Source organism: Oncorhynchus kisutch, linkage group LG24 (genome assembly GCF_002021735.2).
Source record: "Oncorhynchus kisutch isolate 150728-3 linkage group LG24, Okis_V2, whole genome shotgun sequence".
NCBI lineage: Eukaryota > Metazoa > Chordata > Actinopteri > Salmoniformes > Salmonidae > Oncorhynchus > Oncorhynchus kisutch.
Window position 1 is genome coordinate 15,373,280 of NC_034197.2, and position 27,472 is coordinate 15,400,751.

A 27,472-nucleotide genomic window follows, 5' to 3' on the forward strand; every position below is an offset into this window, starting at 1 on the left:
TACCACCGCCACAGTAGAGTTATTACTTTACTCAGATTTTTTGCTAATCCATTTTGATCTGTCTATAAACTATGTTCTGTAAAGGATTATCTGGAACAAAGCCCTGCCCCTTGAAAGTGTTTGCAAACTACGTGATATTGAGGGAGTTCTATTAATATGAGTCGCAGTGCACCGGTCTATGTCCCTCGACGTGAACGGGCAAACGCGGTGAGGGAGGGGCAACCTTTGAAATCTAACAGTAATTGCGTCTCATGGTCATGACGTCAACAAGGCGGAACGTTACATAGGTCAGAAACATACTTCTATTTTCCATAAAATATGTTAGAATTGTCAAACTAATTTTCATTTGGAAGGCAGATAAAGCGTTTTTATCAAAAGTAACCACTTTGGCATGTGAACACGGAATCCTCATTACTCCACGTGCTTAATCTTGCCTAGGTTTCGCTGTGGGTTTTGAAAGGGCACCTAACCACGCCCGGGTAGTAAACCCGGTTCCAAAACGAATGCTATTACTTTTCCCCAATGCCATTTCCACCGGAGAAACCGGGGCCAGATAATCGAATCCCGTCATTGGCAGGCACCGCACAATTTTCGGCGTTTCCATCCCATTGGTCGCATAATAGCGGTAACATTATGTACCCTTTTTGATTGGGTATAGACAAGAGTCAGCCACCTCTGAACAATTGCAGTTGATTTGTTAGCTATCTGTATCGGAGCAACCGACTACAATCATTGGCTGATTCCTCCAAAACGACGCCGTTGATTGGTTAATCCATTCGTAGAGTATCACTGGCTGCATGCATGGCTGAAGCGACTGCTGCTGATGCTGTGACCTAGAGTTTGGTGTCAGCATCAGGACCGACAGTGCGTGAAGTACATTATAGTGTCAAGTAGCTACAGAGAGAATAAACAGACGCGTAGACTCATTTTACACAACAGCTAGTTGAAGGGTTGGTTTGAAGGTAAGACCCATTATTTTCCTCAAAACAATTCAAGCAAGTGAAGTGTGGAATAATGAGTCTCGTTGAACCAGCGGCTGTCGCCCGCTGGCGAAGTAGAGCGTGGGGGTCGGCTGGCTATCCAGCCACTAGCTATTTTATTATCTGATCATGTCTGATGATTGATGGGGAAAGCATAGTCAGTGAATTAATTTAATAGCAAATAGATAATGTTTTCAACTAAGCACAATAGTGGAGGTCTATAGTTACGACCTTTGCAAATACTAAGCGTAGTGTGAAAACTGCACTGCGGATCAGGACGAGCAGGATTTGTAATGCACTGCTAGCCTTGCTAGCTAGCTACATGCGAGTTGGTCCTTGTAAACTAGCATTCAAGTAGTTTTTTTTTAATTGCGAAATTACATAAACATGTCAGTTTGTAGTAGATTATTTGGGCGAATTTATGATTTAGCCAACATTGATTTAGCAGATTGCCTGGTACTCACTCCATGATGCACACATCTGCACCAGTGCCACTCACTGTCCTATCACTCAATACACCAACTTTTACACGTTTAATTGGAACCAGTCTACTTGCTCCTATAATGGAATAAAGCTGCTTATCGCGAATCTTCCTTATCAAGGTCTGGTAATGCCTCATTAAGCCCCTGCAGCAGGGTGCACAGATGTGTCAATCGTGATGCATGGTGAATCACTGCCATTGTCGGCATGCACAAAGAAAGAAGAGTGGTGGTCACGTGTGTTATTTCCATTGGAACTTATACATTTTAATGTGTAATGTTGCCTATTAGAACATACTTCCTCGTTATTATTTCCCCCCTGTCTTTCTAAGGTCCTGTGCATGGCGTGATGGGGTCCTTCAGCCGACAGGAGTTCTTCCATGAGCTTGCGGAGGGCTGCCTTCTGCCCACCGCTCAGCAGGGCCTGGAGCAGGTGTGGCAGCTTCTGGTCATCTGCCTTCTATGCCGACTTCTCTGGATTCTGGGTGACATTTTGCATTCCTTTGCGTGAAATGTGACTTTTGGAATATAACAGAGCTCCTGGTAACAACAGAACATGATGAGTCATAGGAGAGTGATTTTGACATTTGAGAAATGATGTAGAACTGAATAATTAGATGCATGTTCTACTAATGTCTACTACTACATGTTCTCATTCTCTTCTGTGTGCGTTGTTGTTTTTGTTGTCTTGTTCCCCTGGTCAGGCCTCCCCTCTTATGTGAAACACCTGAGCACTGTGGCAGGAGGGTTCTACGCCCTGTACCTGTTCTTTGAGCTCCACATGGTGTGGGTGGTGCTGCTCAGTTTACTATGCTACCTCATCCTCTTCCTCTGTCGGCACTCCAGTAACCGGGCCACCTTCCTCTCCATCACCGTCCTCATCTACCTGCTCATGGGGTAGGTAGATCTGTTACCAGGTAACATCAGATGCCTGTTTGAGTAAAGAGAATGGATGATAAACAGCCAGTGATCAAATCCCTCAAACTGCATTGAAAATGGTTGTCTAATCAGTCTACTCTCCCCTTTTCCTTCCAGAGAGTTGCATATGATGGACACCACCACCTGGCACAAAATGAGAGGTTGGTACTTACTCTCAGCGTGAATATACACTAGAAACCAGGAGTTGCAACCAGTTTATATTTTTTTCAAGGAACAGAATCAGAACCAGGAACGAAAGTGATTTATACTTTTCCAGCACATAACCATTATTTTAAAAGCATTGGAACCAGTTAACGCTCTTTTACATTCCGGGAATTTTTTCCCAGTCCCACAAAAAAACGCAACAAGGCACCTATGCAAAGCCCCCCTCTGCCAATCAGAAAAATCTTCCAGTGTGCCTGCCAGCTGAAACTCTTTGCCAGTGTGTGTAGGCTAACTGCCCCTCCCCCTCCAAAGCATAGCTAGCTTACAGATATTACAAGCGAGATTCAGGAGGAGAGAGATTTTCAAGTAGAGAAGAATTTATTAACTTTTTCTAGTGCTAGTTAGGAATACTATAGGTGGCTTTATTAACTACAAAAAGGTGAGACGTGTTTTTAATTCTGGTGCCGCTTTGCACATACAAGCTTGTTCGCTAGCTTACTTCTCTTGTCCAACATTAGGCCAACTCTGAAGTTCAAAGACATTCAAAGTTCCTCCATAGAAGTCACTCCTTCGTAGGTATAATTCTGTGGGCCTAATTCAGATAATGCATGTCATTACAAGATGCCCAGCGCTTCGAGCCAAGCTTCCTCCTCCACCCTCTCGCTCTTTCCCCACCCGCAAAATGGAAGTTGCATTTTGCACCCTACACTTGTCTTTCCATCACGCATATAAAACAACTCACTGAGCTATATCTTGCTCACATGATTGGTGAAGAAATTATAGTTGAGCTAAATGGAAAAAAAAAATATTTCATAGGTTTAAAAAATAACAAAGGAACGATATAAACCGTTACTTTTTTGGTTTGAACCGGTTCAGATCTTTATTTTGCTGGTCGGAATGAGATCATTTTGTTTATCCTGTTCAGAACGAAACAATATAAAAAATATTTTGGTTTCAACCCCTGCTACAACCAATGTTTTCACCGTATTAATGAAAACATTTACAGTTGAAGTCGGAAGTTTACATGCACCTTAGCCAAATACATTTCTGACATTTAATCCTAGTAAAACATAGGTCAGTTAGGAACACCACTTTATTTTATGAATGTGAAATGTCAGAATAATAGTAGAGAGAATGATTATTTCAGCTTTTATTTCTTTCATCACATTCCCAGTGGGTCAGAAGTTTACATACACTCAATTAGTATTTGGTAGCATTGCCTTTAAATTGTTTGACTTGGGTCAAACGTTTCGGGTAGCTTTCCACAAGCTTCCCACAATAAGTTGGGTGAGGCCTCCCGGGTGGCGCAGTGGTTAAGGGCGCTGTACTGCAGCGCCAGCTGTGCCACCAGCGACTCTGGGTTCGTAACCGGTCCGTGGGGCGACGCACAATTGGCCTAGCGTCGTCCGGGTTAGGGAGGGTTTGGCCGGTAGGGAAATCCTTGTCTCATCGCGCACCAGCGACTCCTGTGCACGAACCAAGGTTGCCAGGTGCACACATTGGTGCGGCTGGTTTCCGGGTTGGATGGCGCTGTGTTAAGAAGCAGTGCGGCTTGGTTGGGTTGTGTATCGGAGGACGTATGACTTTCAACCTTCGTCTCTCCCGAGCTCGTACGGGAGTTGTAGCGATGAGACAACATAGTAGCTACTAAAAAAACTATTGGGGAGAAAAAAAGGGGTAATATTCAAAAAAATAAAAATAATAAGTTGGGTGAATATTGGCCCATTCCTCCTGACAAAGCTGGTGTAACTGAGTCAGGTTTGCCTCCTTGCTCGCACACACTTTTTCAGTTCTGCCCACAAACTTTCTATGGGATTGAGATCAGGGCTTTGTGATGGCCACTCCCAATACCTTGATTTTGTTGTCTTTAAGCCATTTTGCCACAACTTTGGAAGTATGCTCGGGGTCATTGGCCATTTTGAAGACCCATTTGCAACCAAACTTTAACTTCCTGACTGATGTCTTGAGTTGTTGCTTCAATATATCCACATAATTGTTCCTCCTCATGATCTATTTTGTGAAATCACCAGTCCCTCCTGCAGCAAAGCACCCCCACAACATGATGCTGCCACCCCTGTGCTTCACGGTTTGGATGGTGTTCTTCGGCTTGCAAGCCTCCCCCTTTTTCCTCCTAACATAACAATGGTCATTATGGCCAAACAGTTTTATTTTTGTTTCATCAGACCAGAGGACATTTCTCCAAAAGTACGATCTTTGTCCCCATGTGCAGTTGCAAACCGTAGTCTGGCTTTTTAATGGCGGACTTGGAGCAGTGGCTTCTTCCTTGCTGAGCGGCCTTTCAGGTTAAGTTGTTATAGGACTCGTTTTGCTGTGGATATAGATACTTTTGGACCCGTTTCCTCCAGCATCTTCACAAGTTCCTTTGCTGTTGTTCTGGGATTGATTTGCACCAAGGTACGTTCATCTCTAGGAGACAGAACGCGTCTCCTTCCTGAGCGGTATGACAGCTGCGTGGTCCCATTGTATTTATACTTGCGTACTATTGTTTGTACAAATGAACGTGGTACCTTCAGGCGTTTGGAAATTGCTCCCAAGGATGAACCAGACTTGTGGAGGTCTACAATTATTTTCTGAGGTCTTGGCTGATTTCTTTTGATTTTCCCATGATGTCAAGCAAAGAGGCACTGAGTTGGAAGGTAGGCCTTGAAACACATCCACAGGTACACCTTCAATTACATCCACAGGTACACCTCAATTGAATCAAATGATGTCAATTAGCCTATCTAAAGCCATAACATAATTTTCTGGAATTTTCCAAGCTGTTTAAAGGCACAGTCAACTTAGTGTATGTAAACTTCTGACCCACTGGAATTGTGATACAGTGAATTATAAGTGAAATAACCTGTCTGTTGACAATTGTTGGAAAAATTGTGTCACGCACAAAGTAGACTTGCCAAAACTATAGTTTGTTAACAAGAAATTTGTGGAGTGGTTGAAAAACGAGTTTTAAGGACTCCAACCTAAGTGTATGTAAACTTCCGACTTCAATTGTAATTAATATTTGAAGACTCACTGCGTTATGTATCTGCAGGTTCCCAGATGGTGGTGGCTATGAAGGCCATTTCTCTGGCCTTTGACCTGGACCAAGGTGTGGTGACCAACGTGCCCTCTCCTGTGGAGTTCATGGGCTACATCTACTTTGTGGGAACGGTCATTTTCGGACCCTGGATCAGCTTCAACAGCTACAGAGAGGCTATAGAGGGCCGCAAGCTGGTGAGTTCAGCACTAAGTCTTGTCTTGGTATAGAGATAAGGGTAGCCTGGTTAAACCAGACTAAATGCTGCACTCGCTAGTCTGGTTTAACCATGCTAGGATAAGGGTGGGGACATGGGTGGAGGGAATAGAGAGAGAGAAAGATGGTATATAGATGTTCTCTTCTTCCTCAGAGCTTCTCCTGGATATGGAAAGTGTGTGTCAGCTGGGTGAAGAGCCAACTGTGTCTGGTCATCTCGAATTGTGTTGCTCCCTACCTCTTCCCTTACTTCATCCCCATCTATGGGGACAAGCTGCTACACAAGTAAGTGGATTAGCTAACCTCTTAGTGCTGTTGTCATGATTTACTGTAGGTCAGAAAAAGCATCCACAGACATTGATGTTTGTTATCATCCAAAAAAAGTGCAATATAGGGGAGGGTGGGCTAAGTCGGGCCATTTTAGTAATATAGCAGACACTCCTATCCAGAGGGACTTAGAGCATTTATCTTAAGATAACTAGGTGGGACAACCACATATCACAGGCATGGAAAGTACATTTTTCCTCAATAATGTAGCTATCAGTAGAGTCCGAGCTAGAAGGGGGTGGGGGGGGTCAAGGTGAGGAGGAGCATTATTTTATTGAAATGCTCTTTGAAGAAGTAGGATTTCAGAAGATGGGCAGAGACTCTGCTGTCCTAGCTTCAGGGGGAAGCTGGTTCCACCATTGAGGTGCCAGGACAGAGAAGAGCTTGGACTGGGCTGTGCGGGATGTTGTACTCTACGGATGTTGTAGAGCATGAACCTGCAGGCGCTTGTCACTGCTTTCATGTTTGAAGCGAACTACAGGGTGTTGTCCAGGTCACGCCAAGGTTCTTTGCACTCTGGGAAGGTGACACTGGAGTTGTCAACCATGATGGAGAGGTCTTTGAGCAGGCAGGCATTCCCTGGAAGGAAGAGCAGCTCCGTCTTGTCGAGGTTGAGCTTGAGGTACGACATCCAAGTGGAGATGTCTGTCAGGCACACAGAGATGCGTGTCGCCACCTGGATGTCAGAAGGGGGGAAGGAGAAAAGTAGTTGAGTGTGTCCGCATAGGAATGATAGGAGAGACCATGTGAGGATATGATGGAGATGAGTAACTTGGTGTATAGTGAGAAGAGTAGAGGGCCTAGAACCGAGCCCTGGGGGACACCAGTAGTGAGAGTATGTGGTGCAGACACAGATCCTCTCCACATCACCTGGTAGAGTGGCCTGCCAGGTATGATGCAATCAAAGAGTGTGCAGAGCCTGAGATGCCCAACCCTGAGAGGAGGATCTGATGGTTCAGGACAGGCTGCTACGCAAGTGAGTGGATTAGCTAACCTCTTAGTGCTGTTGTAATGATTTTCAGTAGGTCAGAAAAAGCATCCACAGAAATGGATGTTTGTGATTGAGCCATTTTAGTAATTTAGCTAGTAAGATCAGAGGAGAGAGAGTCAGCTTTGGCAGAGCAGAGAGCCTCCGGGACACAGAGGAGAGCAGTCTTGGTTAAGTGACCCGTCTTGAAGCCTGACAGGTTAGGGTCAAGAGGATCATTCTGAGAGAGATATCAAGAAAGTTGATCAGAGACAGCACACTCAAGTATTTTGGAAAGAAAAGAAAGGGATACAGGTCTATAGTTTTTGATGGCAGATATGTTGTGTTGGTTTCTTGAGGTGTGGAGCAACTCAGGCCATTTTTAAGTCAGAGGGGACATAGCCAGTGCTCAGGGATGAGTTGATGAGGGAAGTGAGGAATGGGAGAAGATCTCCAGAGATGGTCTGGAGAAGGGAGGAGGGGATGGGGTCGAGCGGGAAGGTTGTCGGGCAGCCAGAGCTCACTAGTCGCAGAATGTGATCTGGAGAGGGAGGGGAGAACGAGGTCAAGGCATAGGGTAGTTATGTGTGAGTGAGACCAGTGGACTCAATAGGCTGAGTGAATGAGTAGCGGATGTCGTCAACCATTCTTTCAAAAATGATTGACTAAGTCGTCCGCTGAGAGGGGGTGGAGGATTCAGAAGGGAGGCGAAGGTGGAAGAAAGTTTCCTGGGGTTGGAGGCAGAAGCTTGAAATTTATAGTGGTAGAAAGTGGCTTTAGCAGCAGATACAGAGGAAGAGAAGGTGGAGAGGAGGGAGTGAAAGGATGATAGGTCCTCTGGAAGGTATAGAGGAGAGAGTGAAAGGATGATAGGTCCTCACAGCTGCCTTCAGCCCATTCTGTAAGCTTGCAATGAGCCACTCAGTAACGGAGCAGGAGGGGAAGGCTGAGCCAGGCCGGGAGGAAAGGGGACAGTGTGAGTCATAGGACGCGGAAAGGGTGTAGAGTAGGGTCGAAGAGGCAGAATCAGGAGACAGGAGGTAGAAGGATTTAGCAGAAGGGAGAGATGATAGGATAGAAGAGGCCAGAACAGTGGGAGAGAGAGAGAGAAGATTGCAACGGCGCATTACCATCTGGGTAGGGGCTGAGTGGTTAGGGTTGGAGGAGTGGGGGACAGAACAGGAAACAAAGTAGTGATCAGAGACCTGGAGGGGGGTTGCAGTGTGATTAGTAGGCGAGCAGCCTCTAGTAAAGATGAGGTCAAGCGTATTGCCTGCCTTGTGAGTTGGAAGGGGTTTGGGAAAGGGTGAGGGGAAAGAGAGAGTTGGAAAGAAATGAATCAAAGGCACACGTCGGGAGGTTGAAGTTGCCAAGCACGAAGAGTGGTGAGCCATCGTCAGGAAATCAGCTAATCAAGGTGTCAAGCTCACTGAGAATCTCTCCAAGGGCACCTGGTGGGTGATAGATGACAATAATGTTAAGCTTGAGTGGACAATTGACAGTGACAGCATGAAATAAGGAGATGGACAGGTGAGAGATGGAGAAAAGAAGCAACTAAATTAGAACTGTTGCAGCCAAGGGGTGGGGAGCGTCTGTAACGCCTACAGGGAGAGGTGCGAACAGGTATAGAAAACACACACAGTTGACAAAGCTACAAAAGAGCAACATTTGATCATCTGTAAATAATGAGGTAAGATACTCCGGTGTGAGAGTGGTGTGGAGCCTTCCTCTTTTTCCTTTCTCGAATAACTCCACAGAACAACTCGGCAAAACAGTCTTTGTTTCAGCGACGGTCTTAGTTTTGTGACAAAACCGCCACTTACAGCTGCCGCTGAGAAACCAGGGTATTTTATTAGGATCCCCATTAACTGTTGCAAAAGAGGCAGCTACTCTTCCTGGGGTCCACACAAAACATGAAATAACTCAGAACCTTAATAGACAATAACAGCTCAAGGCCAGAACTACATCAATTTAAAAAAGGGGAGACTGAATAACTAACAATAATTGCTAATTGCCTAGCAGAGGTGGAGAGCACGCCTGTACTGATTGCTGATTGCCTAGGAGAGGTGAAACCACTCCCACTCCAATACAGCCACTGATTACCGAAACAAGTCACAAATTGCCTTGCCCTCTTGACCCTGGTTGATGTGTCAACAACAATCTGCAAATGATGCGCAGTCAGCAGTTCACACACCAAGTAGGCTACTGGGAAAACAGACAGCACTTAAAGGAGATGGCCCTAGCTAGCAAAAAGACAGTACTAGACCACAACAGACAACGACAAAAAATATATATACTCATCATTCCTGGCGATATCAGGAGTCTTCTAGCTGTAGAATGAAGTGTATACCTGGAAATAATCAGAATACATGTCAACATTACAGTTTTGAAGCATAGCTTGTCCAGGTGTTCTCTCGGCACTTAGCCGGGCTATGGGGTAAGTTATGTCGCCTACACGTTTCTGTACTGAATTACATAATACCACTACCTTTTAGAACCAGGTATATCTTTATTTCCCAAACACAATTCAACACAATCGCAATCGTTTTTGAATTATTTTCAACCTTTTAAGCATCTTTTAATAATAATACTTGGGGTATGTAGCGCTTTTCAAGGACCCAAAGTCGCTTTACAGTTATAAAAATGAAAAGAAACTAAAAAATAGGACTCAAAACAAAACATCATAAAAAAAAACATGATTTAAGAGAGGGGTGCACTCAAAGAAGGGAAAGAGAAGATGTATCAGTGTATGGGGAGGGTTGGGATTTGGATACTCCGTTTAGGGTAAGGGTTTGGGTTAGGTGCTGCTCAGTATGTGTTTGTGAGGCATAACACCTAACAAAACTTTTATCATAGGCCAGGCCCTGTTGTTACCTCATGTGCCAATGATAATGCCTTGCATTATGCCTGGGAAGAAAACACTTCTATTTGCTCAACCTCAAGGAAAACATGTTGACTACATTATCCCACACAGCTACAAGGATGCACTTTCATGCTAGGTTTAGGACCTGCTATTGAAGCTTTTAGAGACCCCAACAGATTTATCGAATCATCTTAAAAACATCTACTTTGGTTTAGATAGAAACATCATAAAACCTCTTAACACAATACATTCATTTGACTTGGTGAAAATCTGTTTTTTTGGACCCGACTTTGCTAAGCACTTTTTCCATGTGGTTTCTTCCTTACAGACTCCATGAAATGGTGACATCTTCCTAAATATTTGGTCAAATTATTCATTTTGTGTATGGTTTCCTAGAAACAAGGGTGGCTCAATTTACCCCTTTGGCTCAACTAACCTCACTCTCCCCTAAATGTTTTTGTAGGAAAGCTGTTTCAGTAATGTGTTTCAGTAGTGTGTTTCAGTAGTGTGTTTCAGTAGTGTAACGGGACGATTCTTATTTGTTTCTTTCTCTCCCATTCAATAAATGGTCTTGTCTTGCCTGGGCTTTATCCCCAGCAAAACGAAACGGAAGATCGGGTAATTATTTATCTGATATTATGACGATACAATGTCCCCCCGCCTGTCCCTGTAATTAATGCTGCATGTCCATTTCTAACTCAGCAGCTGTGCCACCTCCCTGTCACCTGCACGTCTGTACACCAATCATTCCCCCTGCCTTGTCTGCCTCTGCCCTGCCCACTCATGCCATGAGACTTAAAAATGTGAGTCTGTGTCAGTTAAATGTATTAAATCAAATCAAATGGTGATAAATGATTACAATTTTCCTTCAATTGTTTGCTGCACAGAGGTGCTGTGGCAAGGTACTGTATGTTTTTGCAATTTATATTAAAATAGAGAAGTTGTATTGTTGTTAAGTGTGATTTGAGGCTTTAATTGTGCCAAGTGTCTTCTAAACGAACCTTCTTTCATTGACCTTTAGCTGGCTCCTAGCCTACGAGAATGCACTCTCCTTCCACTTCAGCAACTACTTTGTGGGTTACCTGAGTGAGACCAGCACCACTCTGGCTGGAGCAGGCTTTACTGAAGAGAAAGACAACCTCAAATGGTCAGTGCACTGAAGCATCATGGTGACTAGGCTTGACATAGACTTGCCATAAGTTAAATAGTTTGTTTGCCCCCCCCCCCCCCCTAGTTCTCTTTTACCCCTCAAACAGCCCAACTGAAATGCCTGTGTTTTCTTCTCCAGGGATATGACTGTAGCTAGGCCCCTTCATGTGGAGTTTCCCAGATCTATGGTGGAGGTGGCCACCTCGTGGAATCTGCCCATGTCCCGATGGCTCAGCACCTGTAAGCTTTCTGTGAAATAGAACATATTTACAGCATTGTGAGCCTACATATAACAAATAATACAACCCCCCCCCCCCCTTCTATTGTGAGCCTACATATAACAAATAATACAACCCCCCCCCCCCTTCTATTGTGAGCCTACATATAACAAATAATACAACCCCCCCCCCCCTTCTATTGTGAGCCTACATATAACAAATAATACAACCCCCCCCCCTTCTATTGTGAGCCTACATATAACAAATAATACAACCCCCCCCCCCCCTTCTATTGTGAGCCTACATATAACAAATAATACAACCCCCCCCCCCCCCCCTTCTATTGTGAGCCTACATATAACAAATAATACAACCCCCCCCCCCCCCCTTCTATTGTGAGCCTACATATAACAAATAATACAACCCCCCCCCCCCCCCTTCTATTGTGAGCCTACATATAACAAATAATACAACCCCCCCCCCCTTCTATTGTGAGCCTACATATAACAAATAATACAACCCCCCCCCCCCCCTTCTATTGTGAGCCTACATATAACAAATAATACAACCCCCCCCCCCTTCTATTGTGAGCCTACATATAACAAATAATACAACCCCCCCCCTTCTATTGTGAGCCTACATATAACAAATAATACAACCCCCCCCCCTTCTATTGTGAGCCTACATATAACAAATAATACAACCCCCCCCCCCCCCTTCTATTGTGAGCCTACATATAACAAATAATACAACCCCCCCCCCCCTTCTATTGTGAGCCTACATATAACAAATAATACAACCCCCCCCCCCCTTCTATTGTGAGCCTACATATAACAAATAATACAACCCCCCCCCCCCCCATCTATTGTGAGCCTACATATAACAAATAATACAACCCCCCCCCCTTCTATTGTGAGCCTACATATAACAAATAATACAACCCCCCCCCCCCCTTCTATTTTCACAGTTGTCCTCCTACAATGACATTTAAAGCAGTAAACATCCCAACTCAATTGCTCTTTTTTTAAACCGGAATACAAAGCTGATCCCCTGACAACTGTTTCTGTCTGATCACCCAGATGTTTTTGCCAGTGCTCGCAACCTTGGAACCTTTCCAGCCATCCTAGTGACTTACGCAGCCAGTGCACTTCTACATGTGAGTATGCGCGAGCAGGTGTGAGTATGAGTGTGTATAAGAGATTGTTTCGTTATACCGTCGTCTCCTTTGGCCTTTAGGGTCTGAGCTTCCACCTGGGTGCAGTGCTACTGTCTCTCGCCTTCATCACATATGTTGAGCATGGTAAGTCTGTAAAAGATGTGGCTAGCTATAAAAAAAAAATGAATTAAAATAAACGTTCAAATTTGATTTCAGTTCCACTTTACCTTTCAGGGATAACATTGTTTACAACTGGAGAATAACTTTAGGTGACATGCAGAGTTTGTTTATTACTAATCAAACAATCAACTTGGCTGTGGCACAATGCACAGCAAATGGTGAGTAGGCGTGATAGGATAAATCATTGTGACCTCTTATTGATTGCGTACCCTCTGTTCCAGTTTTGCGGAGGAGACTGGCAGACATTTTAAACGCGTGTATTCTGTCAAAGAAATGTCAGCCAAACTGCACTCACAAGAACAAAAAGGTATGGTTCAATAAGAAATAAAAAAGTGATATTTATGCATAATGATATTTTCTTGTGTAAAGTCTAAAGATTTTTCAGTGTTGGTCACATGCAAATGGACCATACAACATTGCGCAATAACTCTTATATTGATGCCAAAAAAATCCTCAATAAGAATGTTTGCATTACAGCATGACCTTTCTTCTCCTTCTCCCAACCACACAGGCCCCGTGGGTGTACATTATTAATATAGCCTTCAGTGCCCTGGCAGTCTTCCACCTGGCATACCTGGGCTCTCTGTTCAACTCCAGTGTGGACTACATGGATGATGATGAGGAGGTAACTGTTTACTGAATGCTTTTCAGCTATAAGATGGCCAAACTCTCATACATTACTCTGATTATGCAATGTGACGTAGCATCGTCAGATCTTTCAGAACAAAGCGTTGTGGTCGATTTGTGTATTTCAAACCCGTCTGTTTTCTCCCTCTACAGAGTGGCGTGGCCAACCACACCATTCAGAAGTGGTCGGAGCTGAGCTGGGCCAGCCACTGGGTGACGTTTGGCTGCTGGGTGCTCTACCGCATCATCCTCTAGATGTGTGAGGGAGAGAGAGCGAGAGAGAGTTGGGGACAGAGAGACATATAGAGAAGGGAAGCAATAACAAGAGGGAATTAACGTGAGCCTGTTAAGGAAAGACCGGCTCTCTACTCCTGCACTGTGAAGTTGTATTGGACTGAAGAGTACACACAACCACCCTATGGACAGTATATTAACTATTTTCTCAATACCAACATACAGTGCTCAGGACACCGCCTAAGAGACGAGGTAATCTACTTAACCTGCTGGCGACAAACTATTTTTGATACTCTTGAAATAATGCCCCACTCTTCCTTAATCACATCGTTTCGTTTGAGCTGCTGCATTTGTCTACCCCTTGTGGCGAGATAGATCAACAGCAGATGTGGATCAGACATCTCCATGCGATTCTCAATCAATACTTATCCTGTTAGCATGACAGTGGTCAATCATTCACTCTCTTTGATGAACAACTAAGAACCCGTTGTCTAGTTTTCAGAAGTGATTCCGTAATACGCCATTAAAGTAATATTTTCCTTTTCCTCCGTATTCAGAAGCTACATTTTGTTATTTCACCCTACTTAGTTGTTACATTTGTAGAGCATGTAAAACCCCTGTTTTTATGACCACACAAATCAGCATTATAAGAGCATATTTCCTTTGTGGATTTTAATAGAAAATGTATGTATTTTTAATTTATAGAAATAAGTGTACATTGGTGTTTGTGCATTTTATACTATGTTTTTCATTCTAGTGTAATTTGAGAAACTTTTTCCATTTTCCTGTTAATAACTATGTAACTGATATACCTACCACATTATTGTAGTTCAGTCAAAAATACAAAAGTATTTAATTGCTCAGTAAGGGTTTTTCATGTTGATTTAAAACTGATTATGAAAATGCACAACTTAAGATGAAGTTGCATCTGTAACCAAAGCCGTTGGTCATTTTCGACATGCTGCTCTTTTTAACATGCTTTTTAAGGAAATGAATAATTCATGATGGAATACTTACTGCTCCTGAACACACTGGACATTGAAACCTACTGCTCATTTGGTTCATGTGATGAGGGCCAGTCCAGAAACGACCCTTAAGGACTTTTGTTTCCAGTTGGTTTCTGTTACACAACGGTGACTGGGAAACGTACACAAACATATACAGTCATTTACTAGGCTTTCCCTTAGAATACAAGGTTCATGCAATGCACATGTGCACAGTCTTAGCAAACCACCTTTCACCACTGTCCCTTTGTCAAACTTTGACCTATCTGTGTGATGCTACTGAGAGACGTCTGTGATATTTTTTAAATACATTTTCTATCAAACGGTAATCACTGTCTATCGTCAAATCCAATCAAATGTTATTAGTCACATGCGCCGAATACAACAGGTACCTTAAGGTGAAATGCTTACTTTTTTAAATGTATAAAATAAGAAATAAAAGTAACAAGTAATTAAAGAGCAGCAGTAGAATAACAATAGCGAGACTATTCACAGTGAATCTTTGTTTCATGTTCATGTGAAAAACTATTCGCTGTTAAAGGAAGCTAACTGAAACAAAAACAAAGTGGCCACTTTTTTGGCAAAAAGCTGAGGGTTGGACCTTGAGAAATGTAACCACTCTCAAATTAATAGAAAGAGCTATGGATGCAAGAACAGACTAACCATGATATAAAAAAATGTTACCATGTTTTGAGGCTATAAAGTGTTTGTTGTTTACAAACATTGGAGTTAAACCAGCTTATATGTTGGGTTCTCGTGGAGTGTGACAGTTGCACTAAGCTCATGAGGCATTTATAAGTTATATTCTTCAAGAATCAATGGGTATATATCATTCATTTATAAGTCCAAAAATGGATTTAGCAACTAAGGATTCTAGCTTAAAGTAAACCATTTCTGCCAAGCAGACCTGTTCTTACATGGCATTTGAAAATATTGTGTGAACATGTAACAACAAGAAACTGCTGAACTGTTTTAGGAAAAAATGATTTATTTGCTTATTTACAAGAATGGTTTGGACATTTGATCAAAATAAGGAATTTTGGTTGGGAAGAGGGAAAGATTGGGAGTGGTCAAGGTTTCAGTTTCTGGGGACGCTCGGAACATTGGCTGGGTTTGACCTTGTGTCCGTCCATTTCTAACAGTTCTACAATCCAGAGCAGACAATGAGCGAGGGGAAACAGGGTGGGAAGAAAGGTCACACACAGTGGGTCACTGATGGATGGAAAGCTGGGTCACTTTCTGCCCTTGTGAGAGCAAGTAGGCACAGTTGTTTATCAAGACGGGGCCTGTATTTAGTTCCAAGGGAGATGGGGAGAGGATGGGAGGCTGCTTTTCAGCCTTGCCTACCCCAAGGACCCCCATGTTTGCGACGGCAGGATCCCAGCAGAGTCTCCAGAGCCATCTTCACAAATGCCTGGAAATTATTGCTTCTCTCCCTTCGGCTGTCCTGCGAGGGGACGGAACACAGAAATAGACAGGGGCCATGCTTCTCACATAACAATGGGTAGTGATAGCCAACTGTAATTCATTTGGTCCAGCTCTCTCCAATCATTTTGAGAGCAAGGACTGGATTGAGTTCATTTAAACTTAGAAAATGAAACCTTGTACATGAGGCTGTTAAAAAGACCATGATCCTCCTACCCTCGGTCCTAGATTAGTCTAATGCTTACCTCCTTGCTTTTTGTTATCATCTCCTTTCTGATCAGCTTTCTTCGGTTGCTCCTTAGGACTCTGAGGTTGCTGTGGAGATTAAATGGGGGGAAATTAAATTTAGAGAAACTCAAACTTGAATGTTTAACTTACAATGAATGAGGACTGTGTACTGGTTTCTTGTTCTTACCTTGGTAGCTGATTTCTTGTCAGATTTGTTACCTGCAAATGATGAAAGAATGTTAATATATTAGTCTTTAGAGTAACTGTCCCCTTCATGATGATCCAGGTAAGAAGAGGGTGCATTTTCTTTTCAATTTTGCAATAACGTTCATATAATCAAGTCAATTGATGACTGTAGGGGAGACTTAGGGAATTTACCACTTTTTATCTTCTTTTATCTAGTTCAATTTATCTAGATGGATAGTCCCAAATTCATCATTTAGCTTGAATAGAATAAAACACAAATATAGCATTGGCCTAAATTCACTACATTACACACTGCCTTGAGAAAAGCCTTTATATATAATAATTTATTTTCTATAAAATAATAATAATATGCTATAGCCTAATACAAATATATAGGCTACATGAAAGCATAAAAACTACTTTAGAAATACCTTTTGTTCCGGGCATTTTGGCTGTGGTCCAAAGTCTGTGTGTTATTTAGAAAACTCAGTGCTTATGTGGCGTCCAAATCGCTCATTTATGGCTCCAGCACCTGAATGCTCCCTTCACCGGGGCCCCTTCGGGAAAGAGCGCAGGGAAAATGCAAAGAGCCCCGTCAGCCGCTCGAGAGGCACACTGTCCTGCGGGCCTTTGCTGAGCTCAGGCGAAACGTCTGAGCGCGCGACCCAAACTCATAATCCCACCATTGTATGGACGATGAGCTGTGCCATTGTCCTCAAATTCAACAACAAATTGTTTTGTCCTAGGCTATTATTTTAGGCATACTGGCCTACATAGAGATAATAGTATGTACATGTATTATTTATGTTTCTGCTTTTGAAGCACTTTTAGATTGTTATGAAAAGCGCTGAAGTCGAATAAAAAGCAACCAGATAAATTACTTTGTGTAGAGGTGCTGACTAACGGTGAATAAACTGTAAGCTATCAAAATAAATAAAGAGAGTCCACATTCTATATATAAACTCCCAGTAATTTATTGGGTAAACCACCATGAATGCTTGAACCCGGTTATATAGACAAACAGTGCAATTAGTGCCACCAATGTCAATAGTGAGGGTTGTGCCATAATTATTAAGTTGATGAGAATTAATTGAGGGAAACTTAAAAGACAATAGTTTACAGCATGTTGAGTACACTAGGCTATTATTATCATATGGCAAGATAATTAGATATTTGACATCATATTAGCATCAACATACATACATTTAATTGTTTCCAATTTCATTAAAATGTTTGGTTCCATGTAATATTTTGGTTCAACCATAATAAACATCATCAAAAGGGGGAACATTGGGTGTAAACTGATAAACTGTAGAAATAATATATTCATTTATCAGACTTATTGATTAAAAAAATGAGAATTGTTCATAAGAAGGGCCTGAGATCAAAGTCGATATTCAGACCACTAGAGTTCAATGTTTTTTTTTTAATCCAGTAGGCCTCCCTCTGTAGTAGTAGGATCTCGATGTTACCTCCTCTCCTTGGTAGAGTAACATACTCAATACCTGTGTATTTGAGGGAGGAGATGGCTAGCTTCAACAAAGTGAGCTGCTACGGAATAGTTTGTGTTCTTACATCTGATTGAGCTGCGGTGTTCAGCTATGTGTTGTTTAATTGTCTTTTTGTTTGTCCCACATTGGCTTTTCCACATGAACAGGTTATGAGATAGATCACTCACTTTGTCTTGCATGAGATGATACTCCTAACAGGGAGTTGTTGTTTTTTCACCTGTATGTGGGTGTCTGAAGAAGGATGTTTTTATAGTGCTATTGCACTGTGCACATGAGCCACATTTGTAATTCCCATTTGGAATGGGTGTCAAGCACAGGAGGTTGGTGGCACCTTAATTTGTGAGGACGGGCTCGTGGTAATGGGTGGAGCAGAATTGGTGGAATGGTATCAAATACATTAAACACATGGTTTCCACGGTTTCCACATGTTTGATGTCATTCAATTTGCTCCATTCCAGACGTTATTATGAGCCGTCCTCCCCTCAGCAGCCTCCACTGGTGTAGAGTGTCTGAGTGGGCAGGTCAGATCTCACTAAGCTATCCCCAATATTGTTTTTCTTCTGAATATTCACAAAGGAAATGGACGAGTTCATTTAGGGCATGGGGAAGACAATTAGGGAGAAAACTCTCTTCAGATAGTGGTGCTAATGAGAGACCATACAGGCTGGTACTCAGGGTGTGGTGTGTTGCGGTCAAGGTCTCCACCTAGTGATGTAATACAGAAGTGGAACCAGGAAAACTGGGCAAGCTTTTTTCAACTACAGTAGGTGTAATTGATATACAACCATTACTATATAATACATGTTGAATATGTTGGGTATTGGAAAATAAACAACAGCGCTAAGCAAAACTTGGAATAACAACAAAAAAACACAAAACGCTTAGGCATTTCTATGTGAAATGCCCTAATTGCCATGGTTTCCTGGTTTATTAAAGACTGTACGAACTCTGCGTACAAACATTTTGGCGTACTGGCGTATTATTTGATTTGTAAATCATATTGATTGCGTTTAAACGATGCTGCGTCAGCCACATGTTTTACAAGTCAGCGCAGCTGCGCACGTGGGCAGGATCAATGGTGCCACAATTTGACACTGACAGCGAAACGCTAAGGAAGGAAGGTGAGCCATCTGTGTTGTTTTCTTTATATGTTGACCGTCATTTTTTATGGAAAAGGATGTAGTTTATATTGCTTTTGAAGAAATAAACAAAATCAGTCTGCTAAGTGGCATTTGAGGACAGGGGCGTCCAGTTATTGATCAGACATGGCTAGCAAGCAACTGTAGCTAGCCCAATATTTGACTAAAGGAGCCGAAAATTAACGTACGTGTTCTTTTTAAAGGGCAAATTGGCTTTGGAAGCAAAAACAACCAAATTCATTATCTAAACGGTTCTAGAAACATAACCCTCTACTTTCATATCACATCAAAATAATTTCACAAATGCAAAAGACACACTTCCTGTACAGTGTTTTAACGCAGTGACGGTATTTTTCAGTGACAACACATTTGTGGTGTCTGTCTTCCCTTTACACGCAGGTGTTCTGAGACCTAGATAACTAATTAGCACAGGTAGTCCACTCTGTCTTTCATCTTTACAAGCACTCAAACATGGAAATATGGCCATGTGGGAACCCTAACCCTATAAAGGTGTGTATCAATTTAATCTTTTGTTTTTTGAAAATAATTTCTTGCTGATATGAAAGATAAGGTCCTTATGCTTCAAAAACTTAAGGCAAGCAATGCATGTTAATGTTCAGACCAATCGTTGTGGCTCAAGTCTTAAAAAACTTCCCCCTACAGAAGACCCCTTCTTCAATGACTTACACTACATGGCCAAAAGTGTGGACACCTGCTCCTCGATTATCTAATTCCAAAATCATGGGCATTAATATGGAGTTGGTCACCCCTTTTCTGCTATAACAGCCTCCACTCTTCTGGGAAGGCTTTCCACTATATGATTGAATATTGCTGCGGGGACTTGCTTCCATTCAGCCACAAGAGCATTAGTGAGGCACTGATGTTTGGCGATATACCTGGCTCACAGTCAGCGTTCCAATTCATCCCAAAGGTGTTTGAGGTCAGGGCTCTGTGCAGGCCAGTCAAGTTCTTCCACACCGATCTCTACAAACCATTTCTGTATGGACCTCACTTTGTGAATTGGGGCATTATCATGCTGAAACAGGAAAGGGCCTTCCCTAAACTGTTGCCACAAAGTTGGAAGCACAGAATCGTCAAGATCTAGAATGTAATTGTATGCTGTACTGTTAAGATGTCCCTTCTCTGCAACTAAGGGGCCTAGCCCAAACCCTGACTTTACAGTTGGCACTATGCATTGCGTTCTCCTAGCATCCATCAAGTCCAGACTTGTCTTATGGACTGTCAGATAGTAAAGAGTGATTCATCACTCCAGCGACTGCGTTTCCAGAGTCCAATGGCAGCGAGCTTTACACCACTCCAGCCACCGCTTGGCATTGCACATGGTGATCTTAGGCTTTTGTGCAGCTGCTCGGCCATGGAAACCCATTTCATGAAGCTCCCGATGAACAGTTCTTGTGCTGACGTTGCTTCCAGAGGCAGTTTGGAACTCCGTAGTGAGTGTTGCAACAGAGGGCAGACATTTTTACATGCTTCAGCACTCGGTGTTCCCATTCTGTTAGTTTGTTTGGCCTACCACTTCGCGGCTGATCCGTTGTTGCTCCGAGACGTTTCCACTTCACAATAACAGCACTTACAACTGACCAGGGCATTTCTAGCAGGGATGAAATTTGATGAACTGACTTGTTGGAAAGGTGGCACCCTATGGCGGTGCCACGTTGAAAGTCACTGAGATCTTCAGTAAGGCCATTCTACTTCCAATGTTTGTCTATGGAGATTGCAAGGCTGTGTGCTCGATTTTATACACCTGTCAGCAATGGGTGTGTCTGAAATAGCCGAATCCACTAATTTGAAGGGGTGTTCACATACTTTTGTATATGTAATGGATCTGAGTCATGATCAAGGGCTAGCATAGCTGTTTTCACATAGTATAAGCACTTTGAAGCCGACGTTCGTGAGCAGTCATAGACTAACTGGGTCGGTTAGCAAGTTAGTTTTGTGGCATCTGCATAAAACATTTCGGCCCCGTTTCTGTCTTTTGTCATTGATATTCTTGTGACTAGCAATGTAGCTGTCGTTATAATAGGGCAACCCTTTAATGTCAAGAAGTCAATCGCTGGATCGTGTCTGTTTCTACCTGTCCTGTTATGACAGAGTAGCTACCATCTGGAACACAAATTACATTACACTGTGCCCAATGCTGGCTTTCTTTGCCTCTGTAGCTAGATCCCGTGATCAATGCCGCTGTAGCTAGATCCCGTGATCAATGCCGCTGTCGCTACATCCCGTGATCAATGCCGCTGTAGCTACATCCCGTGATCCATGCCGCTGTAGCTAGATCCCGTGATCAATGCCGCTGTAGCTACATCCCGTGATCAATGCCGCTGTAGCTAGATCCCGTGATTAATGCCGCCGTAGCTAGATCCCGGGATCAATGCCGCCGTAGCTAGATCCCGGGATCAATGCCGCCGCAGCTAGATCCCGGGATCAATGCCGCCGCAGCTAGATCCCGGGATCAATGCCGCCGCAGCTAGATCCCGGGATCAATGCCGCCGCAGCTAGATCCCGGGATCAATGCCGCCGCAGCTAGATCCCGGGATCAATGCCGCCGCAGCTAGATCCCGGGATCAATGCCGCCGCAGCTAGATCCCGGGATCAATGCCGCCGCAGCTAGATCCCGGGATCAATGCCGCCGCAGCTAGATCCCGGGATCAATGCCGCCGCAGCTAGATCCCGGGATTAATGCCGCCGTAGCTAGATCCCGGGATTAATGCCGCCGTAGCTAGATCCCGTGATTAATGCCGCCGTAGCTAGTTCCCGTGATTAATGCGGCCGTAGCTAGATCCCGGGATCAATGCCGCCGCAGCTAGATCCCGGGATCAATGCCGCCGTAGCTAGATCCCGGGATCAATGCCGCTGTAGCTGGCAGTGTTCTGTACCACACACTCTGGAGGCTAAATTGAATTAGCCTTCATGTAGCTTACTCCCCTACCATTCTCTAATTAGCTGTGCTGTTTGTGTTGATAGGGATCTGATATCTGCCCTGGCCGTGGCGTCCTCTCTACCTTGAATGTTTGTGGAATGGCTGCAGTTTGGCAGCAGGTGTTGGCAGTGGACGCAAGGTAGGTATCTAATATAAAGAACTGGTGGCACGACATGACCTCAGAGTACTGATACAAACAAGTCTACTGATACAAATCTTGCATGGATTGCTGTCTAGGGATAGCCTGGTTAAACTAGACTGACCGCTGCTGAAACAATGGTGAGTGCAGTCGTTAGTCTGGTTAAACCAGGCTAGCCAAGGGCCTTGATTGTAGTAAAACTGCTGTCAACATGTTTGTATTAGTGAATAGTATACCTAATACTTATACATCAGTCCTGAGTTCAAGCAAAATGATCAAAAGGTACAAAGTGAGAAATTACCATTCCAAGATCCTACTGTTGCTAATAACTGTTGTCTGTCTCTCTCTCTCACTACCCCTTCCCGTGGTCCCTTCACAGATACAATGCTTACCGCACACCTACGTTCCCACAGTTCCGCACGCAATACATCCGCCGGCGCAGCCAGCTGCTCAGGGAGAACGCCAAGTGTGGCTTTGAGCCGGGGCTGCGCAGGCGTTACGTGAGGCTGCGCAGCCAGCTGCTGGGCCTGCGCTACGGACCCCTGTCTGAGCAGAGCAGCTTCAGGGCCAGCAGTGTGCGCAGCTCCCGCACCACACTGGACCGCATGGAGGTTAGACTGAGACAAGGGCAGAGTGAGCGCGAGACAGACAGAAAGAGAATACTGTCAATAAGCAGCTTGAACAGTCAAGATTAGACTGAGATGAGATGCCGACAAGGTAAATTGAGATGGAGGGAGAAAGACAAACGTAGGCAGTTTGGTGATGTAGGCAGTTTGAGAAGATGATTGTTTTTATTTATGGCCTGTAAGTCTCTCACTGCATGCACTTGCACTCACGCCATTATGTCTGCTTGCTCTTTCTCCCACCCTCTTTCTTGACAGGACTTTGAGGAGGACCCCCGTGCTCAGGGGGCTCGTGGTCACCGTCGATCGGTGAGCAGAGGCTCCTACCAGTTACAGGCCCAGATGAACAGGGCAGTCTACGATGAGCGGTAACCCCAGCCACTCCTTACTGACCATTCATCCTTTAGTCTCTTTTCTTTTGAAACACTGTTTCATGTTTATAAGCACAGCATTTCATTGGGTGATGGTCAAATGTGTAATAAATGATTATTCCTGATTGGAAATGTTGGTTTGTTTGTGCCTACAGGCCCTCGGGTGCCTTGGTGCCAACCTCTGTGGCAGAGGCTAGCCGTGCCATGGCCGGGGACACCACTCTGAGCGAGAACTATGCTTTTGCTGGCATGCACCACATATTTGACCAACACGTGCATGCTGCAGGTGAGTGGAAATGGCAGTATGTAATGGAAAGATATATATATATATATCTTTTTTTTTTTAAACCTTTTTTTTAACTAGGCAAGTCAGTTAAGAACAAATTCTTATTTACAATGACGGCCTAGGAACAATGGGTTAACTGCCTGTTCAGGGGCAGAACGACAGATTTGTACCTTGTCAGCTCGGGGGTTTGAACTTGCAGCCTTCCGGTTACTAGTCCAACGCTCTAACCACTAGGCTACCCTGCCGCTCAATGCAAGTACCGACATATTTCTGTGTCTTATGTTTTGTTGGGTTCCTTCTTCTCCTCTAGTTCCACGGCTGCAGTTTGCTAACGATGACAAGCACCTCCTAGCCTGCTGCTCATTGGACAGCACCCTGTCCATCATGACCCTGTTCTCGTCCCCGCCCAGTGTGAAGGTGATCCTGAAGGGTCACGCAGGTCCCGTCACCGACTTCGCTTGGTCCCTTAGCAACGATGTCATTGTGTCGACGTCAAAGGATGGGACGCTGCGTATTTGGAACACGGAGGACGGGAGGTGTATCCGTGAGGTCAGAGACCCAGAAGCCAGCGAACTGCTCTGCTGCACCTTCCAGCCCATGAACAACAACCTCACAGTGGTGAGTCATAGTAAAAGCGTTGTCTCTACAATGGTCAAACTCTCTTCCTTACGCTTCCTTCCTTACGACCTTTACCAATGCTCCCCCTGATCCCATGACCTCTGCTCTGTTCTCCAGGTGGGGAACAGTAAGCACCTCCTGCAGGTGGTAAACATCTCCACAGGGAAGAAGGTGAAGGGAGGTTCTAGTAAGCTGACAGGACGGGTGCTGTCTATGTCCTTTGATGCCCCTGGGAGGATCCTGTGGGCCGGGGATGACAGGGGCAGCATATTCTCCTTCCTGTTTGACATGGCCACAGGTAGACTGAGGAAAAACCTCCCTGCTTTTTATGAATAATTTGTATGAATTCATTTTATTTATCAAAAACCCAAAGTACTAGGCCACAAGCATAGGAAAGTGTTGTGTGTGTCTAACAACTCTGAATTTCAACCCACAGGGAAGCTGACCAAAGCCAAGCGGCTGGTGGTGAGTGAGGGCAGTTCCATCTGCAGCATCTCTGCCCGCTCCTGGATCAGCAGAGAGGCCCGAGACCCATCCCTGCTTATCAATGCCTGTGTCAACAAACTGCTACTCTACAGGTCTCACACACACAGAGAGAGGCTCCATTAGTTATAATACAAACACTATGTAACTGTCGTAGTTTCATTAACTGCGGCATTTTGCATTGGAACGTGTATGTAATATCAGTGATACGTACTTGTATGCTATCGCATAAGCAAGGAAGGCATGATCCACTCTGTGCACTGCATGCAGAGTTTGACTGGTTCTGTGACCCTCTCATCTTTACAGGGTGGTGGATAATGAAGGTACTCTGCAGCTGAAGACGAGCTTCCCCATCGAGCACGGCTCCCAGCCCCTCCACAGCATCTTCTGCCCTCTCATGTCGTTCAGACAGGGTGCCTGTGTTGGTATGAGCCTCACTCACACTGCCTTACTCTCTGGTATAGATATTAGAGACAAAAGTGCGCCACACTTGGGGACATCAATTGTGTACTGGTTGTCAGTACATCAGCTCACTGAAGCCAAAGATGAAAACATTCATAGGTCATAACATTCATTTATAACATAGTTATAGCATAGGACCGTTCACACCAGTATTCTCTCTCACTTGTCCCTCTTTGTTTCTCTTTTTCCTCCCCCTTTTCTCCTACCTTTTATTACAGTGACTGGCAGTGAGGACGCCTGTGTCTACTTCTTCGATGTGGAGCGCAACACTAAGGCCATAGTCAACAAGCTGCAGGGTCACGGTGGCCCAGTGCTGGATGTCAGCTTCAACTGTGACGAGAGTTTACTGGCCTCTGCTGATTCCACAGGCATGGTCATCATCTGGAGGCGGGAGCAGAAGTGATCAACCAATCACATACTCTACTGTCCAACCATAAGCCAATGTAACTTTACTTCTAGAATGTTAAACACAGTACAAAATTAAATGAACACTGACAATGTGCAATGAGGTCGTCAAGGAATATGTGTGTTGTCTAGGTTTTAGTGGAGTTTGTAGGTTTTCAACGTAGAAAAGAGAGCACTGCTTCTCACTGAAGGACCTGAGAGGCTTGCACAAGTCAAGATTAGGACACCTTAGTATAGAGCAGTAATGAAGCAGAATAAGGAAATATTCTAATTTACAGCCTTATTTATTCCTAATAAGTTCTGCATTTGCCTTCAAGCATTTCCCATGTTTATTGTTTGACTCTGATGTGTCAATAACCCATCCTAGAAATCAGTATTGACATTTCAGAATAACTACTGCATCAAAAAGACTGATCAATGATGAGACCTCAACATTTTGTGAGCGTTTTGTATTTGCATTAGCCTGTGTTTGTCATTGAAGTCTTGCTGGTTGCAAATTGCTATAATATATTTATGATATGCACATGTTGAATAAAATAACCACTGTACATCACACAGAGAGTTGCTTGTTTTGTTGAATTGCTAGTGTTTATTACAATGTAGCCATGTGTAAAATGTTTTTGTTTTCCACGCTTGAGCTACAGTAGAAGTCTATTGGTCATTTGGGCTTTCAATCTAAAATCGGATCCACCCAACCATTGGCTAGCGAGAGCTCCTTGGATTTTGGCGATGAAGTAAAGATGGAAGAATATTTAAAAGGTAAGCTCCCAAGTTCTAAATAAAAAGTTGGATTTGGTTTACTTTTCGTCTGCAACAACTGTGCTGTGATAAGCACGCATTTTTAAATACATTTCATTAAATTGATTAGCAAAATGGTGATGCAACACAGTTTATGATATATTTGAAATTAGCCTAGCTAGCTTGTTAGCCGTACCTTGTTTGATTTTCATTAAACAGTAATGAATATAACTACCATCGCATTTAAATAGTTAGCAACCTAGCTATGCACATACAGATTGAAAACATAACTAAATGGACTCGTAATGATAGTTCCTGATCGGAGCGAGCCACGTGTTGCTTTTTGTGTAACTGCAGAGTGCCAAGTTGCATGTAAAAGTGATTACGAGCCAGTTGGAGACACACTGTCGTCAAGCAGGGATTGTGTGATTGGATCTGGGGGTCAACAAGAGAAGCGCACGACTTCGAAGTGTAGTACCTGTGTGACTACAAGAGAACACTTGTTCCTGGAAGGAAGAGAGCCAATCCAACGGGAGGTTAGAACAAATTCTAACTATCAGTGGTGGGAAAAGTACCCAATTGTCAGACTTGAGTAAAAGTAAAGATACCTTAATAGATAATGACTCAAGTAAAAGTGAAAGTAACATAGTAAATTACTACTTGGGAAAGTCAAAAAGTATTTGGTTTGAAATATATTTAAGTATCAAAAGTAAATGTAATTGCTCAAATATACTTAAGTATTAAAAGTAAAATTATATATAATTTCAAATGTGTTATATTAAGCAAACCAGATGGCACGATTTTAATATATATATATATATATTATTATTTTTGCACATTTATATATATATATATATATATATATATACAAAAAATGTGTGTATATATATATATTACACACGGATAGCCAAGGAGCACACTCCCAACACTCAGACATAATTTACAAACAAACCATTTGTGTTTAGTGAGTCTGCCAGATCAGAGGCAGTAGGGATGACCAGGGATGTTCTCTGTTTAGTGAGTCTGCCAGATCAGAGGCAGTAGGGATGACCAGGGATGTTCTCTGTTTAGTGAGTCTGCCAGATCAGAGGCAGTAGGGATGACCAGGGATGTTCTCTGTTTAGTGAGTCTGCCAGATCAGAGGCAGTAGGGATGACCAGGGATGTTCTCTGTTTAGTGAGTCTGCCAGATCAGAGGCAGTAGGGATGACCAGGGATGTTCTCTGTTTAGTGAGTCTGCCAGATCAGAGGCAGTAGGGATGACCAGGGATGTTCTCTGTTTAGTGAGTCCACCAGATCAGAGGCAGTAGGGATGACCAGGGATGTTCTCTGTTTAGTGAGTCTGCCAGATCAGAGGCAGTAGGGATGACCAGGGATGTTCTCTGTTTAGTGAGTCCG

General features: G+C 43.6%; 2 protein-coding genes and 1 long non-coding RNA gene across 4 annotated transcripts; 2 read left to right on the forward strand and 1 right to left on the reverse strand.

Annotated features, from left to right (window-relative positions):
* The first annotated feature begins 793 nt into the window (after nt 1-793).
* LOC109869570 (protein-serine O-palmitoleoyltransferase porcupine) lies at nt 794-14,061 on the forward strand. The gene is made up of 15 exons (XM_031804111.1): nt 794-962; nt 1,792-1,944; nt 2,164-2,356; nt 2,495-2,538; nt 5,595-5,776; nt 5,950-6,080; nt 10,550-10,570; nt 10,840-10,854; nt 10,974-11,099; nt 11,241-11,341; nt 12,399-12,475; nt 12,556-12,619; nt 12,877-12,962; nt 13,167-13,280; nt 13,436-14,061. The coding sequence occupies exons 2-15, from the start codon at nt 1,809-1,811 to the stop codon at nt 13,535-13,537; spliced, it is 1,392 nt and encodes a 463-aa protein (XP_031659971.1). The 5' UTR covers nt 794-962; nt 1,792-1,808; the 3' UTR covers nt 13,538-14,061.
* Nucleotides 14,062-15,485: 1,424 nt separating this feature from the next.
* On the reverse strand, nt 15,486-16,986 carry LOC109869871 (uncharacterized). Its single transcript, XR_002252068.2, has 4 exons — nt 16,791-16,986; nt 16,361-16,392; nt 16,191-16,260; nt 15,486-15,967 (listed from the first exon to the last, which is right to left on the reverse strand). It is a non-coding gene; the product is annotated as an uncharacterized LOC109869871 (long non-coding RNA).
* A 1,900-nt stretch (nt 16,987-18,886) lies between these two features.
* Nucleotides 18,887-25,890, forward strand: LOC109869598 (WD repeat-containing protein 13). 2 transcript variants are annotated; one of them, XM_020459835.2, is made up of 11 exons: nt 18,906-18,991; nt 19,409-19,519; nt 21,995-22,089; nt 22,469-22,700; nt 22,971-23,080; nt 23,239-23,369; nt 23,680-23,987; nt 24,105-24,285; nt 24,424-24,565; nt 24,777-24,895; nt 25,151-25,890. In XM_020459835.2, the coding sequence occupies exons 2-11, from the start codon at nt 19,481-19,483 to the stop codon at nt 25,333-25,335; spliced, it is 1,542 nt and encodes a 513-aa protein (XP_020315424.1). In that variant the 5' UTR covers nt 18,906-18,991; nt 19,409-19,480; the 3' UTR covers nt 25,336-25,890. The 2 variants fall into 2 exon arrangements, with proteins under 2 accessions (XP_031660092.1, XP_020315424.1); XM_031804232.1 differs by lacking the exon at nt 19,409-19,519 and having other exon boundaries at nt 18,887-18,991.
* Nucleotides 25,891-27,472: the final 1,582 nt, after the last annotated feature.

Excerpts from the sequence above, each read along its gene's own strand:
- LOC109869570 (XM_031804111.1), top strand. The coding sequence starts at position 1,809 with ATGGGGTCCTTCAGCCGACAGGAGTTCTTCCATGAGCTTGCGGAGGGC. Across the intron at positions 2,357-2,494 it reads CTCATCTACCTGCTCATGGG|AGAGTTGCATATGATGGACA; the intron begins GTAGGTAGATCT and ends TTTTCCTTCCAG. Across the intron at positions 11,100-11,240 it reads GAGAAAGACAACCTCAAATG|GGATATGACTGTAGCTAGGC; the intron begins GTCAGTGCACTG and ends TTTCTTCTCCAG.
- LOC109869598 (XM_020459835.2), top strand. The coding sequence starts at position 19,481 with ATGGAAATATGGCCATGTGGGAACCCTAACCCTATAAAG. Across the intron at positions 19,520-21,994 it reads GGAACCCTAACCCTATAAAG|GGATCTGATATCTGCCCTGG; the intron begins GTGTGTATCAAT and ends TTGTGTTGATAG. Across the intron at positions 23,081-23,238 it reads AGGGCAGTCTACGATGAGCG|GCCCTCGGGTGCCTTGGTGC; the intron begins GTAACCCCAGCC and ends TTGTGCCTACAG.